Raw genomic sequence first — 15,477 nt, 5'->3', positions numbered from 1 at the left:
ACAAGAAATGTTTTGGATTTGTGTGTCAACCCCCCCCCCCCCCCCCCCCCCCTGCATTTACCGTATTTTCCGCACTATAAGGCGCACCTAAAAGCCTTCAATTTTTTCAAAAGCTGACCATGCGTCTTATAATCCAGTGCGCCTTATATATGGATCAACATTGAGCCGCAACAGGTCTCGCTGTCAAGACGCTATTCGGTGACCCTGCACGATCGGTGACGCACATGCGCAGAAGATCCCGCCATCTTGGATCGCTAGCTAATACTAATACTTTACCTCAGAGAAAATAATAAAACAGCCGTTTATTCATTTTGGGAGTGAATGGAGTTGTCAGAAAGCTGGTTTGTAATCTATTAATAAAGTTTGACTGACTTATCTGACTGTTTTGTTGACATTCCCTTTAGTGCAGCACCATCTAATGGATGCATAACGTAATCCCAGCCTTATATTTGGAAAAAGTTTTAAAATATGTCATTCATTGAAGGTGCGCCTTATAGTGCGGAAAATACGGTAATTTGTCAAATCTGTAATTGACTTGACTTTCGTCTTTGGGTGTGTTATATTTCATATGATTCTTAAGAGGGAACATTACATTTATGAGAACGTTGACTCTCCAGCCACTTATGTTTACGTTTCCTCATTAAAAAAAAACAAAAACAAAAAAACATTAGCTGAAGCTGACAAGATGATCAAAAATAATGTAGTGTATGGATATGTTTACGAACTTTGTCACATGTATGAGTGTTTTTTGTTTTGTTTTTGTCAATATTGTTGTCAATATTCAATCCACTTCTGTTAGGCCACAGGGTCTCAGGAATTCCTGCCCTCTCTCATGAATCCATTTGTTTGACACTGGAAAAACAAAAATAGGATCAAAATGCAAATGTTTCCAATGTACAGTGAATATAAAAAGTCTACACACCCTTGTTCAGAGTCAAAACTGTACTCACCCCATTTACTCCCGACTAAGACAGGACAGGCTGCATGTCGGGTCCTGTAGTCTCCTTCCCCACTTTTGAAAAGGTTATACCAGAACACCGCTGTCCCCTGTGACGCAATCAGGACTCAATGAGAGCGTTCAACGTGCTTGCAACGAAAATCAGATCTGACATAAGGATCACACATTTAAGCATGAGTGGGGTGGGACGTTAAGAGTTGTTTATTGCAGCATTATGCAGTCATAGCTGGGAAAGTTGGAACTGGATTGTTCTTTGCCGCTGGAAGTGCATAAAACAGCACATTAAGTGAGACAATTGAGACGATGTCCAAATATTCCTGCCAAAAGTGATGTTTTTTTTTCCCTCGCCAAATGTCTAATCAGTGCAGACAGAAATCTGCCGTGACTCGTTCAGCATGTTTCAAAATCAGACAACACTGTAATGCCTTCATAATGTTGCTGAGATATTTTGTTATTGTTTAAATACTATACAGGGTGTACATGTTTCACATAAACAAAATTTTAATTAAATTAGAAATAAATTAAAATTGACATTTTCTGTTTTGGGAGCTTGGGAACAGATTTATTGCATTTATATTATTTCCTATGGGGAAAAATATTTCAGAGGTTGAACAAAACAGACTTTAAACACCTCATAGGAACGAATTTTGTTCAAACTCGAAGGTACCACTGTAATGATCACAATAAATAAAGTCTGACTGGCTACTACATGGGTAATTATGAAGTACTGTATATCAAACATTTGATCAGGTTATGCCATAATATTGACATACTTATTATATAATTTTTAAAATATGTATTATACATTACTATATTTTAATGAATTAATGTTTCAAATGACCTAGAATTATTTTCCTGCTAATCACAATGCATTACTTTTATATAGTCCTTCTAAAATATTGTGAGATTAAGTTTATATGTTAATCGTTGTCATCCGTCTTCACATAGACACAGAACCCTCAACCTCAGAAAAACAAAACAAAACAAAAACAATAGAAATGTAGTTAATACCTTTTTGGGCTGGATTACAGCCCCAAAGTCAGGGAAGACTGTGGCGCCTCCTGCTTCAACATCACTCATCTGGGGGTGGGAAAAAAAAAACAAAAACTTGTTCTTTAATATGATTAAAAACAAACAAACAAAAAACTGAACAACAACTAGAGTGGATATAAAAAGTCTAAAAACCTTTTTCAAACGGCAGGTTTTTGTGCAACAAACGATTGAAAAATCATTTGAAAACTTTTCCACCACTCATTCAACTCAATTGAAAAAAAAATAAAATATTTCAAGATGCTGAGGTTGCATAAGTGCTCACACCCTCCTAGAACTGGAGAAATGGCTATATTGAAAACTCATGCCAAATGGGGGTCAACACACAAGTTAAAGTGCCGCTGATTTAACCCCAAATAAAAGTTCATATCCTCTTTCTCAAGTACTGAGTTAATGACCAGTAATCTCCTTAAGTTAATCAAAAAATACAAATATCAAGTATTGCAGCCTTTTATTATTATAACTGCAATAATGTCTACTACATTTTGATGTTTTCAGTGCACTATTGTTGTCCGTGCTAATTAAGATGTTCAATATAAATAAATAAAAAATACAACCAAGCACATCATGCACAAACACGAATGATTTATTTTGTTTTTTTTTCCTTTTAACAGTCCATGGTGAGTAATAGCCTAATAAGGAGAGTCATTGCCTATCAACAATGTTAATGGGGGTATGGGGTGGCCCAAAAACTCTTTACAATAAGTACCGGAAATGATTGACGGAATGACATACTACATTTCTTCACAATTGGACATTTTTTAAACCCAACGTATACTCCAATTATTACTTATTCATGATTAGCTCTTTTGCTATCTCAATCAGTCAATCAATTCAAGTTCCTGATTGAAGCCGAGTTCGGCCGTGGGCCCACAAAGCCAAAGATGGACGCAGCGCAAGCTGACCGCGGCCACAACTTCCCCCTCAATCAGCGGCGACCGGACGCGCGTACTTACATAGTTCAAAAAAGTTGCCACACGATTTCCAGTGCCTAATCTTTTGAAAGCATCTGGCTCATCTTTCTACAACGATAAAATTCAAGGGTAAAATACACAATGAAGACAGCACACGCGTACTTACGTAATTTAGGAAGGTGGCAAGCCGATTTCCATCGACCCTGAGGTTGCTGTCAAAAGGACGCTGCAACAGACGTTTATACCTTTAACTCGTTACCAAGATTTGCAATCAGGTGCCCGCCGCAAAGAGTAGCGACTACACTCAAATGCAATCAACTTTCATCAAAACAATGATAATAGGCGTTTTCATAAGTTAAGAAGAACAAATTGCTTTCATACAGTATGTGGAAATGTGCAGAATGCCAATTCTATAGTTGTCCTGACATGACCGTCTGTGATTGATACAAAATCGGCCGTCATCGTTGTGTCCAAACAGCTGCGCAAAGTACATGCAGGCAGATCACGTGAAGATACAGACACCACGGGGACAATACAAAGTGCAAACACTGACTCACGACATTCACTTTCAAGACGTACGACATGACGCACACACGCGCACACGTAAACACGCACAAACGGTATTCATCTGAACTCACCCTGGAAAAGTCAAAATGTGGCTCGTACTGTCCTCCAACGCCATAATTAGCAACCTGGTCAGCCATCAAAAGAGATGACGTCATATACATTTAAAATAAAAATAACATACAATGAACTCCTGCATAATCCCGATTCAGCATTCATGAATTTGCATATTCACCTTTTTTTGTTTTTTATCCTATCCTTCACTATTTGCTATAAAATGATTAATTAGTCCCTATCAAGTGGTGTTATTCTTTGATAGTGTTTTTATGTCAACATTTGAGATGTCGTTTTGGTTGATGGTCCTTGAATGCACCTCATTCATTTAAAAGAGAAACTGAAAGTATGTTTATTACATTATTGTGTGTAAATTCCAAAAGGTGCGTTTAATGACTAAGTACAAATGATGTCACAACAGTCTGTGCTAGCGTGTTTTTTAGCCTAACATGCTAGTTAAGAATATTGATGAGATTCATATGGTGGTGGTTTATTTCTGTTTAATATATTATTCATCCTGTTGTTTATTTGTTACTCTCCATTTTGAGTGCTTTTGTGGCCATATTGTGGCATCTTAAACAATTACAAACCACTTTTTGCTGATTTTTGGTCATCTTGTGCAAGGGTTCACTGCACCTATTTCACATTGTGGTATATGCGTGTCTGATATCCTTTATGTAATTGTGATAAAAGCAAAAACATTTATGTTAACGGATCACACCATTGATCTTATATAGAAACTAGTAAAACACATTTTTTAAATACAGTATAAAGAAGCTAAATAATTTGATGTCTCACAATAATCCAATAGCACAATAAAGAAATTCTGTATGCTGGTTTGAAAATACTATTTAAAATAAATACTGTATACACATTTTCATAAAATTTTCAAATAGGAAAAAAACTCATGTTTCTATTTATAATGTTTTACTTTTCAGAAAGAATCTACTAAATTATCAGGAGAACAGGTTGTCATAGTAGACGGGGCCTTGTCACGTGTCAATTTGTTGTACATTATGAAAATGCATTATTATTATTACTATATGCAGTATTTTTAATGTATTTGAACATTACCTGTAATAACTCCGCTGTGTCCACAGTTAGGCCTGTGATGTCCTGTATTCTCTGATTGACTCTGCCGATGACCGGATCATCTTCTTCTTCTAACCAGGCACTGATTAAATGTAAACATAGTGTATTTAGCAACGTTCAAGCACAATGTGCAAATCCAGCCTCTTCAAATGATTTAGCATCTGGGAGTGTTAGCATCAAGTGTTCACTGGATCGAAGCCTAAAGGAAATGAGCTAAATGATCATCTAATGTTATCACCCAAAAAAAAAAAAAAAAAAGAGCTCATACTAAAAAAGCACAATTTTGTGCTTTTGTACATAACAGCAATGCATATAAACCACCTACAATCTCTAATAACAATATTGAGGCACTTACTTGCTAATGCAAGCACACATTTATCGCTTCACAAGCAAATTAGATTCCCCTTCATCTGACAATTAGCGTAGATTTTAAACATAGAAGGCCAAAACATCCCCAATAAAAATAATTTGCACTAATAAACTAGCCACTAGAGGGTACTAGAACTGCACAAATGGTAAACAACCTGATTTTTTAACAGATGTGTTCCTTTTAAATATTGTGAACATGACGACGACGATATTGTGGCAGTTTTAATCTCACGATATTGCCCTTATCGTTACATCCATAGTCATTACAGATGGGAATGTGTTTATCAATCACCTTTTTGATACTCTATAGTTGGCTGTGGTCAACACTCCTGTTTTGGGGTCTCGGACTGTAGCTCTGGCAAGCTTAAAAAAACAAAAAAAAGTATATTTCAAAGTTAAGTCTTTTTATTTATTTATTTATTTTTATTTTTTTATTTTTTTTTATTTTATTATTATTATTTTTTTTTTATAGCAATGCAGTTTCTGTTTTGTCACCCTGGGTTTGGCCATCTCTTTAATCTTCCCAATCTCATAGTCGGAAAGGGCCTCCAGGTAGCGTACGATGTGCGGGCTGTCCCATTCGTCCTCCTCCTTCATGGGCTTCAGCAGCAGACGAGGATTCCTGCTTCCGTCCTGGTAGCGGCAGAACAAACGGCTGCGCCTCGCTTCGGTCTGGTGAAATTCCAACATCAAAAGAGAACAATCAGTATGCAGGTATGTGATGTGTGTGAATCTCCCCAATGTGAATATCAGTAAGTGTTGGAGACTTTTTGTATCATTGTTGTCGATCTACTAACTTGTTTTTTTTTGTATAGATTAACATGAAAATGTTTATCAGCCTTCAGTCCATAATGTTCCCCAACACCAACAGATGCACTTGGCAATAAAATCTAATGCTACACATGCTGGTATCAGTTATACTTAAGGTCATTTAAAAAAAAATAAAAAAAATAAAATAAAAAGGCTAATGGCGCCCCCTGTTGTTCATTTCATGCAGGGAAAACGATGTCAATTTGGGGGCGCATTTATTGTGGGAATGCTGAAGCATTCCCACGTATTATTGTGATTTTTATTCTCCAAACTTTTTTGCCGCGTAACAACTCTCACATAATACTTCCAATTTACACTGTTCCATTTTCAACTACCGGTAGCTTAAAAAATTCACACCTTCCCGGGATATATATCGTCTGATTCTACATTACTTAACAGTATTTGCACAATTTAACTTGTAATATCAACTTTTCCCCATTCATTTTCAATGGGACAGACATTGAACTTTTTCTAAGTATCACTTTTCACGCCCACTTCCGTACATATGACTTACCATCATGACCAGATGTCTGATACTGCTTGGTGGCACAGCTGGTAAAGTGCGTTGTCCAGTAATCAGGAGGTCATAATTTCATCATTTTTCTCTCAATTCACTTCATAAGCATTCCACATGCATTCAAATCTTAGCATTCAGCTTTCAGCATTCCTACGCAATTTCCACAGAAATTGCACTTAGTCTAGTTCAAGTGGCTCTTGTGATCTGCCAGCTAATTGGGGAACATCATCCAATTACTGGTGAAGGCCATTTTGATGAAAAAAAAAAAAAAAGTAGTTATAAAAAACTGCTTGACTAAAACATACTATAAGGAATTGAGAAGATGCTTCTTGGGATTTATTTTGACAATTTAATGGCAACAACTTAATAAATATTTACTCACTATTAAAGTCATTTCTATTTGAGTTCACCAATAAGGACTGATGACGCACGTTGCACGAATTTTTTCACATCCCGTCTCACCATTCCGTCCTGCTCCCCTCTGCAAAGAGCCTCATAGATTTCTCTCTCGGGCAGGTGGTCTTTGGGTCTGACGTACGTTCCCAGCTGGATGGGCTCCTCGGACGCAGGCTGGTTGGTCGGCTCCTCCTCACTCTGGACTTTGAGCAGCAGCTTTTCAAAGTAACGCAAGTTTCCTCCTGCCCTCTGGTGGCTGGGCTCTGTCGGCACAAGGGGACTGCGTTTGTCAATCAGCTCCACGCCGCAATGAGATTGATCAGGTAAATGATGAACTTTGGGTTAATAAAGGTTGGGAACTGATACACTATTTATGTCATCTGCACTTTAACTCATTCAATCCCGACCATTTTCACTACAATTGTTTTCCTGGATTTGGACTGATTTTTCGCTATAAAAATATGGAACATACCAAGAGAGAGATTAGAGTCTCTTCTTTTATCAGGGAAAAAAAAAGTATATTCCTATCTGTTTCCGCTGTGCAGCAATTAGCAATAGAACATAGCTAAGTTTCGTCGTTTTTCACAATTCTGCTTAGAACTGTGGGGAAATCAGCTTGTTTTAACATGGCCTGGTTGATCTCTTATACTCTGCTGCCACTCAATCATTTTCTGCAGTAGAGAGACTGCATCAAAGCCTTCTCTATGCTCTGGCATAAAAAACAACAACAAAAAAACGTTTAAATACGTCTTTGGGACACTTAAAACATTTAAAATATGATGTATGTATACGTTTTTGGGAGCTAATTAGTAAATATGTTATTTCGTGTTTTTCCATTCTTGTGCTTAATCAGAATATCCTGATTCGTGTTACTATAAATGAACTACAACTAATGCTACTGAGCAAAGGTCTGTCATTGGCTAAAAACCAAACATATTTTACCTTGAAAAGTTTCTGACAGCTGTCACCGCAGACCCTGACAATGGGCCTAAATTAACACGTTCAAACCAAGAGCTCATACAGTAAATCGGGTGGGCCACACCCTGTGGTTTTAGCCTGCCCAAAACCTAATTATAGTGGAAGCAGAGCCACTGCCCAATACTCAGTACTGTATAATGTTAAAAAGGCAACTTTAAAACACAACAGTCTCCGGGCTGTGAGTGAAATGTACACTATAATAACCCTGATCTTACCGATGGCCACCAGCCGGCGCGTCAGCTCGATGGCACGAGGCAGGTCTCCCATTTGGTAAACGGAATAGCTGAGGTAGTCCAAAATGGCTGCCTTGGAAACCACAGCTTCCTCGCCAGCATCCAGCTGCTTCAAGGACTGTTGCATCCACAGCACCGCGTGATAGTAGTCGCCCTCGTTATATGCAGTTTTGCCCATGTCGTAGCAATCGTCCACAGTCAGCACGGCGTTGGAATGCATGCCTGGGACGGAAAATACAGTGGAGATCGAACATTAACAATTATTTGTTTTGATTTTAGGCAGGTGTCACTACTAAATCGGCACTTTTCAGTACTTTACTGATTTTTTTTTAAAGCCTAGCTATTGAAAGAAAAGTAAGTTTAATTCTTCACTCCACCTGGAAGCCTCCCTTTGGAAAAGTCCTCGGAGTCAAGATGATAAGTGTCCTGGAGACGCATCAGTGCCTTAGCTGCACCCTTTTCATCTTCCGCGTCAGGGAAGTACTGTCTGTGCATGGTCATGTTGGAAATGAACCCTGGGCAAAACGGAGAGAAAGCATTCAGTCTCGCCTTGGGATAAGATGAATTGCGCAACAGTATTTATCGAGTCACACAATAATTTCAATGTTATCGTGATAAGAAATATGACCTCCGACATTCAAGTTGAATGCTGCTGATTTGGAATTTGATATTGGGGGGGGTGCCTCTTAACTCATTTACTCCCAATAACGTATAAATATGTTGTTGTTTTTTTAAATGTTCTAAGTGTACCAAAGACGTATTTATATGTTTTTTTTTAATGCTAGAGCATACAGAAGGCTTTGATGCAGCCTCTCAACTGCAAAGAACGGTTGCAGAAATGGTAGTTATTACACAAACGGCCAGCAGGTGGCAGCAGAGCAAAGGAGATGAACAGGGCATGTAGAAAAAAAGCTCAATTAATTACAATTTTAAATAGATTTGTGAAAAATGATGAAACTTAGCTCTCTTCTAATGCTAATTGCTGCAAAACGGAAACAGATAGAAACATACTTTTTTTTTCCTGATGAAAGAAGAGACTTTAATCTTTCTTTTGATAGGTTCCATGCTTTTATAGCTATAGAGCACAATATTCTGTGGGCCTTGCAAAATCAGTCAAAATCCAATAAAACAGCTGGGAACGAACGGGATTGCTTCTGTGAAAATGGCTGGGAGTGAATGAGTTAAGTTGGACAAAACTTCAAAGTATAAGCCGTCTCTGAAAATCTTGCAGGAACCACATATTGAGATTTTCACTTTTCCTTTAGTTTATCTGTCTCACTCAGATATAAACACACCCCCGCACACACCAAACTTGGGCAAACTGTCAGATAAGCAACAGCTGCAGCTGTCGTGTTCCTGCTTTGGTTCCTTTCTGGGCTCATCTGGGGAGCAGATTGTTATCATTGAGCTTCCACATGCTCAACATATTCATACTTCATTTTCTACCTTGTGGCGAAAAAAGTAGAGCGCTGTCAGGTTTAAATGACAAACGAAGAAATGTTTGCAGATTTTGTCAATGTATTCTGCATAACAAGCCATTTTCTACTCTATTTCCTACCATCTGAGGGGTTCTGTAGCACAAGGCTCTCCAGCTGAGACCACTCGGTGTTGAGTCTCTTCATAAGCTTGTAGGCATTCACCGGGTGAGCCAGATAACCTTCTGGGTCGGATGTGGATATTCTGGTCAGGTCATCCAGCTTCCTGGCCCAGCTTAAGTCAGAGTAAAACCAAAGTATTACTTATCAAGATGATTTCACGAGTTAGACAAAGTATTATAGTCAAATGAATAGTTAAAGGGGAAGTCAACCATAAACATTTATTGACAATAAAATATGAGTTATGATGCTAAATCCAGCCGTTTTTATACATCTCCGGGGGTGGCCATTTTGTCACTTGCTGTCCAGTGAAGATGACATCACAGTTGCTCAGGGCTAAGGCAACAACCAATCACAGCTCACCTGTTTCCTGAAGCTGAGCTGTGATTGGTTGTTCCGTGAGACCTGAGCAACTGTGATGTCATTGTTACTCGACAGCAAGTGGCAAAATGGTCGCCTTCTGATATGAATAAAAACTGCTGGATTTTGCTGCTTAACTCACATTCCACGAACACAATTTTAACCAGAAGACCGTATTTTGACTAGTGGGTCTGCATATAACATATTCTCAAATTTTTTGGGGGGGGGGTTGACTTCCTCTTTAATTAAAAACTAAAACACAGTTGATATCTATTACATGCGCTGCCGCTTGCCAGATCTTTTTGATGCCTTAAACCAAACAGATGGTTATTTCAGCGATACGTCTTGTTTTTACAGCACAAAAATGTAGCAGCAATAAAGACTGAATTCCAGCTGTCACCGCCATGCCCTGACCTGCCACCGCCAGCTCATCATTATTAACATCATCATTTAGTTTTCTTTACAAGGATATTAATGAATTGTGCACGTTACCTTTTGACCTCAGCCAGCTTCAACTCTTCCGCTTTTATATAATCTCTGAGGGAGTGGACCAGCTCTTTCTCCGTGTACAGGAGGTCCGTCATCTGGCCTGCAGACACAGAAGACGCACATCTTTCCAGCTTCGACTGAATCACACAACAAAGAAGGCCATCTTTTTTTTTTTTTAGACTTGTATGCGGTGTGGCATGCTTCATAAACAACTGCAGGCGTCAGAAGTGGACAATTCCATGGGATTGTTCAACCATGATAAATTCACTGCTGTTGCCAAGAGGAGGAATAACAACAAACTGCTTTCTTTTCTGCTTGTAAGCAACACACTGGAACTGACCAACCAAGCGAGAAGGGAAAATGGATTGCTAGCGTTTGTGTGACTCTGCGATGTGTGAACCCACCTATGGAGGTGAAGATTTCGGCTCGCGTTCTCCAGCAGCAACATAGCAGAAGCCAGGAGACAAGACATATCAACAACCTCATTTTGTCTCAGTAACCTACAAAGACAAACATTATTGCGAGTTACAAAGACTATTATATAAGCTTATAATGACACTTGGACCCTTATTAAAAGAAGGCAAGTGTTTAAATTTGGTACAGACATAAAAAAACAAAAACAAAATGAACAACTTTGAAAATATAAAAATATTAGGCCTGTTTCATTTTAAAGGGGCTGTCTGCCAGTTTCACTCAGGAAAATGCACTTTTTAAATACAGGATTTAAACAAACAAATTAATTCTCAATTTATAGATATGGGCTTTTTGAATTTGAAAGCACGCACGGATTATTATTCTTATTATTTTTTTCACTCACTCACAGAAGCTTACATGTGTGAATGAGTGAGTGAAAAAAACAATCCGTGCGTGCTTTCAAATTGCCGCTGGAGTGACGTTACGCAGCTGACATGTCAACCCGGCCCCGTTTGCGACCCCCCCCGCTCTGCGATTGGCTGGAGGTGTGTAAACACTGTCTTTCCACAGAAATGGCCCGCTGTTTACAAACAAAAACACAAAATGGCAAAATACAGGCTGGGGGTGTGACAAAATCACCCCCACACGTTATGAAAAGCCCATATCTATAAATTGAGAAGTAGTTTGTTTGTTTAAATTCTGTATTTAAAAAGTGCATTTTCCTGAGTGAAACCCGCAGACAGCCCCTTTAACTAAAATACAAACATCAACTGGGATGATAATGAGGATTATCTCTAAAAATAAAACAATAAAATGAAACAAAAATAATAAAATGAAATAAATAAACAAAAAGAGTGCTTGAGGGTTCAACTCATTGGATTTTATTATGTGTTATCATTAGACTGCCCTTGTATATATTGAGCGGTTTCCAAACAAAACTTGCCATTTGTTTTTCAAAAAGATTAACCATTGGCATTGGGTATTCATGCATGGTGCTTTGTGGCTGCTTTGCTTGAGTATACACAGAGCACAGTTGGGCAATAAAAGCGGAACAGTGCCGCTCACGCTCGGACACAAGACCACTTTTTATATTGCTATTTACCGTTTATAGAAACCACAAGAGTAGCGTTGTATTTGCAACTAATTTATGAGGAGATCTCGTCATGTTAAATTGAACTAAGTGCATAACTTTTCCCGCCTGTGCTTTTAAGTTTGCTTGATGAATGTCACCCAAGAAGTCCAACCACCAAGTCAGACAAGAACTCTCTTTTTTTTTTTTTTTTTTCTGCACCAAAACAACGGGCACACATTCCTGAAGAGTTTGCTCTCTTTTAAACCCTGATTCTAATACGGCTTTTATGACAGATGTCAGGATATAAAAAGTTGTGGGAGGAAATTCCAAGCAGCTGTATTTTTGGAAGTCGGCTATCAAAAACGTTTGCGTTGTTACTTTTGCCTTACAACTTTTCATCATTGTACTATTATTTCTGGAATTAAAATATAATCCAATGAAACTGGACTCAGTGAACCCAATCTGGATGCAATGTGTATTTTGGGAGGAGGGAGAATTTTTTTCTCTCTCCAAGGATCTTGTTTAATTCAGCTGGTTGAGAAAAGCTAAGTTAAGTGAAACAACGTGTCATTGTTACATGAGCCTATTTAAACGTTAAACGTTGGCTAAACCTTGCAAAAAAAAAAAAAAAAAAAAAAATCAAATTAAAGGTCATGTAGTAAGGGAGAATTTTACACTAACTTTGTGCTTTATCGGAAAATAAAGTACGACTAGTTTTTTGTCACTGTAACTTGTATTCCTGGTTAAGCGCAACACACCTGTCAGGTGATCACTGAGCTAATCCTCACGATATTTGCTGGTGTCTTACATGATGGCAATTTGCACTTCAAATTCTGACTTTTGAGGCATATGTTTATGGGAAACTTGAACACTAAATTGTGCATGTATGCATTTGTTATCAGGAGAGGGGATCCATGCGGAGAGATGAACATCCATGCACACTTGTTTGAGCCCGCGAGCCTGCTTTGTGGTATGTAAATGCCAAGAATCATTTAGAAAACTGTCCCAAGTCTAATAAATAATACCTAGGAATGCAGTGACACAGTATTTACAGATTTTCTATATTGTCTTGAAGACAATATTTTCTTGATATATGTTACCATCATAGTTAACGTTCTGTGTCATAAACGTTTGAGTTGAAATGAAAAATTATCAAATAAATACATGAATAAAAGTAAAAAATAGCTAATTGATATGAAGCGATAAAAGACATTCCCCCAAAGTGACGTCACAGTACTTTCTAGATTCGACGGTCCCAACGCGGCAGCTCGTTTGGGTCGTGTGAGTAAAAAAAAAAAAAAAAGGGGAAAAAAGTACTTTCCAGTGATAACAGCAGCTTTTGCGTTCTAAATACATACGTGTTGTGGTAAAACGTGTTCATGACAAAAGTACAAAAACGTGTGTGTTGCTCTGACCCGGAGTAGGTCGCTCATGTTGCTCAACTTTATCCTTGGCGAAGTAAAACATGACAACAAGATCTAGTTAGTTACATTTGTATAACGCAAATCAACATATCAGAAAGGATCAGGCAGGTGTGTATACAAAACAAGTCCATGTTATTTGATATTCTTGCTACGACACGAACTCCTGTTCCCAGGCTTGTAAGCTCCCAGTTGGAGCCAGTTGTAAGTGACCATGCCAGCATGTTCGCAATGAAACTGAGCGCAAAACAGAAATGCAAAGACTTGCTAGCGGTGCCGTTTGGAGAGAATCATCTGTGTGCTCTTACCTTCGTCCCTTGGGGTTCGAAAATGGGTGTCACGCAGTGAAACGTGAATAGTTAGCACCTCGGGGTGAAGAGGACGGCCAAGGGGGTGCGAGACTGTGTCGCTGCCACGTACAGAACAGAACCTCCTGGAAGAAGCCGTTATACTCGTAATAGCTGCGCAACAATGTCGGGCTGTGGAATTCTTCTGTGCTGCATTTAGTGCACCTCGTAAATGTAAAAGTGCCAATGACCTTTGGGGCACCCTCTCATCTGATCCCTTCAGAAATGTAAGCATGGATTTCACTTATAATAATAAGTGTGTACTGTTTCTGAAATCAGCATCGGCCTTGAAAAGAGTTGTGCAAACTCTTTATTGTGTTATATTTTAGTTTTGAATAAATACACCATTTTTATTTTAGCATTTATAGGCAGATAGTGTGTGTGTGTGTGTCTGTCTGTCTGTCTGTCTGTCTGTCTGTCTGTCTGTCTGTGAATCATAGAAAAAATGTTGTTTCCTAATTACTGTATACAAAAAACAATACCATCCATCCATCCATCCATCCATCCATCAATTTTCTTAGCTGCTTACTTCTCACAAGGGTTGCAGGGGTGCTGGAGCCTATCCCAGCCACCTTCGGGCAGTAGCGGGGTACACCCTGGACTGGTTGCCAGCCAATCGCAGGGCACACAGAGATAAACAACCATCCACACCCACGATAACACCTAGGGACAATTTAGAACGCCCAATTAACCTCCCATGCATGTCATTGGAATGTGGGAGGAGACCGGAGTACCCGGAGAAGACCCACGCGGGCACGGGGAGAACATGCAAACTCCACCCAGGAAGGCCGAAGCCTGAACTCGATCTTGCGTCCTCAATACTGGGAGGCGGACGCGCTAACCAGTCATGCACCATGCCGCCCAATAATGAATATTATTAACTATTAATAATAACATAATAATAATTAAATTAAAAATGTTAAGTTCATTGCGCCTGCGATTGGCTGGCAACCGGTCCAGGGTGTCCCCTGCCTACTGCCCAGAGCCAGCTGAGATAGGCTCCAGCGACCCTTGTGAGGAATAAGCGGTCAAGAAAATGGATGGATGGATGGAAGTTCATTGCGCTCGTTATTTTTCTGGTGTGTATGAAACTTGGAGACATTGTTTATCAATATCCATGAAAAAGCTGCTCTCAGTTTCAAAAAGGTTGGTGACCCCTCATCTAAAAAGTATATGAAGCTGTAGATTTGTATATAGTGTGAATCGTTGTTGTATCTCTGTGCCCCGTGATTGGCTGGCAACCGGTCCAGGGTATCTCTTCCTTGCCCAAAGTTAGCTGTAAGAGACTCAAGCTCACTCGTGTCCCATATGAGAACAAACACTGAACAAAAATAATCATGTAAAGGTGAGGGCTCATGGAATGACAATGAAATGTTAATGTGGTTATTGGTAAAGGCATTTCCTTGAAATTATAACACCAGCATTCAGCAATATCACTCGCAGATGTTGCAAAATTACACAGACTTCAGTTCAGTGTATTATAGTAATTACGGTAGCGCCAAACATGCAGTGGGTCACGTTTCCGAAGTGTATTTTGTGTTTCCATGGCTTCATAGATGGATCCACCGCTACATTTTACATGACCTCGTGTGCTTTTTCTTTCTTTTTCTGTCTTTCTTTTCTCACATTCATAGTCTGAGGTGTTTTTAGCGTGAATGTGCAAGTCCGAATGAGATAAATGGGGGGAAATGGGAATTTCAAAGCTTGGATCATTAATGAGAACCAAACGTTGGCCTCACAAATACAAAAATTGTCATTTGGAGAATATATATTTGCAGAAAATTAAAAAATTAAAACAAAAAAGTCATGACAACAACATGGTTGGACTGTTTTTGTGCTTTTGG

The 15,477-nt window shown here is 38.9% G+C and overlaps 1 protein-coding gene across 4 annotated transcripts; it reads right to left on the bottom strand.

Annotated features, from left to right (window-relative positions):
• Positions 1-48: 48 nt before the first annotated feature.
• p4ha2 (procollagen-proline, 2-oxoglutarate 4-dioxygenase (proline 4-hydroxylase), alpha polypeptide 2) lies at positions 49-13,748 on the bottom strand. Of its 4 annotated transcripts, XM_077505350.1 has the most exons (16): positions 13,595-13,748; positions 10,784-10,879; positions 10,383-10,479; positions 9,494-9,645; positions 8,313-8,450; positions 7,918-8,157; positions 6,791-6,987; positions 5,497-5,673; positions 5,294-5,364; positions 4,615-4,714; positions 3,561-3,614; positions 3,089-3,148; positions 2,965-3,030; positions 1,970-2,038; positions 951-1,047; positions 49-852 (listed from the first exon to the last, which is right to left on the bottom strand). In XM_077505350.1, the coding sequence occupies exons 2-16, from the start codon at positions 10,863-10,865 to the stop codon at positions 782-784; spliced, it is 1,671 nt and encodes a 556-aa protein (XP_077361476.1). In that variant the 5' UTR covers positions 10,866-10,879; positions 13,595-13,748; the 3' UTR covers positions 49-781. The 4 variants fall into 4 exon arrangements, with proteins under 4 accessions (XP_077361476.1, XP_077361478.1, XP_077361477.1 ...); XM_077505352.1 differs by lacking the exon at positions 2,965-3,030; XM_077505351.1 differs by lacking the exon at positions 3,089-3,148.
• Positions 13,749-15,477: the final 1,729 nt, after the last annotated feature.

The sequence above is a fragment of the Festucalex cinctus genome, chromosome 18, assembly GCF_051991245.1.
Source record: "Festucalex cinctus isolate MCC-2025b chromosome 18, RoL_Fcin_1.0, whole genome shotgun sequence".
NCBI classification, from domain to species: Eukaryota; Metazoa; Chordata; class Actinopteri; order Syngnathiformes; family Syngnathidae; genus Festucalex; species Festucalex cinctus.
Note: the sequence above shows the minus strand (reverse complement) of the source record. Positions and strands in the feature narration are given on the sequence as shown.

Excerpts from the sequence above, each read along its gene's own strand:
- p4ha2 (XM_077505350.1), bottom strand. The coding sequence starts at position 10,865 with ATGAGGTTGTTGATATGTCTTGTCTCCTGGCTTCTGCTATGTTGCTGC. Across the intron at positions 9,646-10,382 it reads AAGCTGGCTGAGGTCAAAAG|CTGGGCCAGGAAGCTGGATG; the intron begins GTAACGTGCACA and ends CTCTGACTTAAG. Across the intron at positions 5,674-6,790 it reads GAGGGGAGCAGGACGGAATG|ACCGAAGCGAGGCGCAGCCG; the intron begins GTGAGACGGGAT and ends GAATTTCACCAG.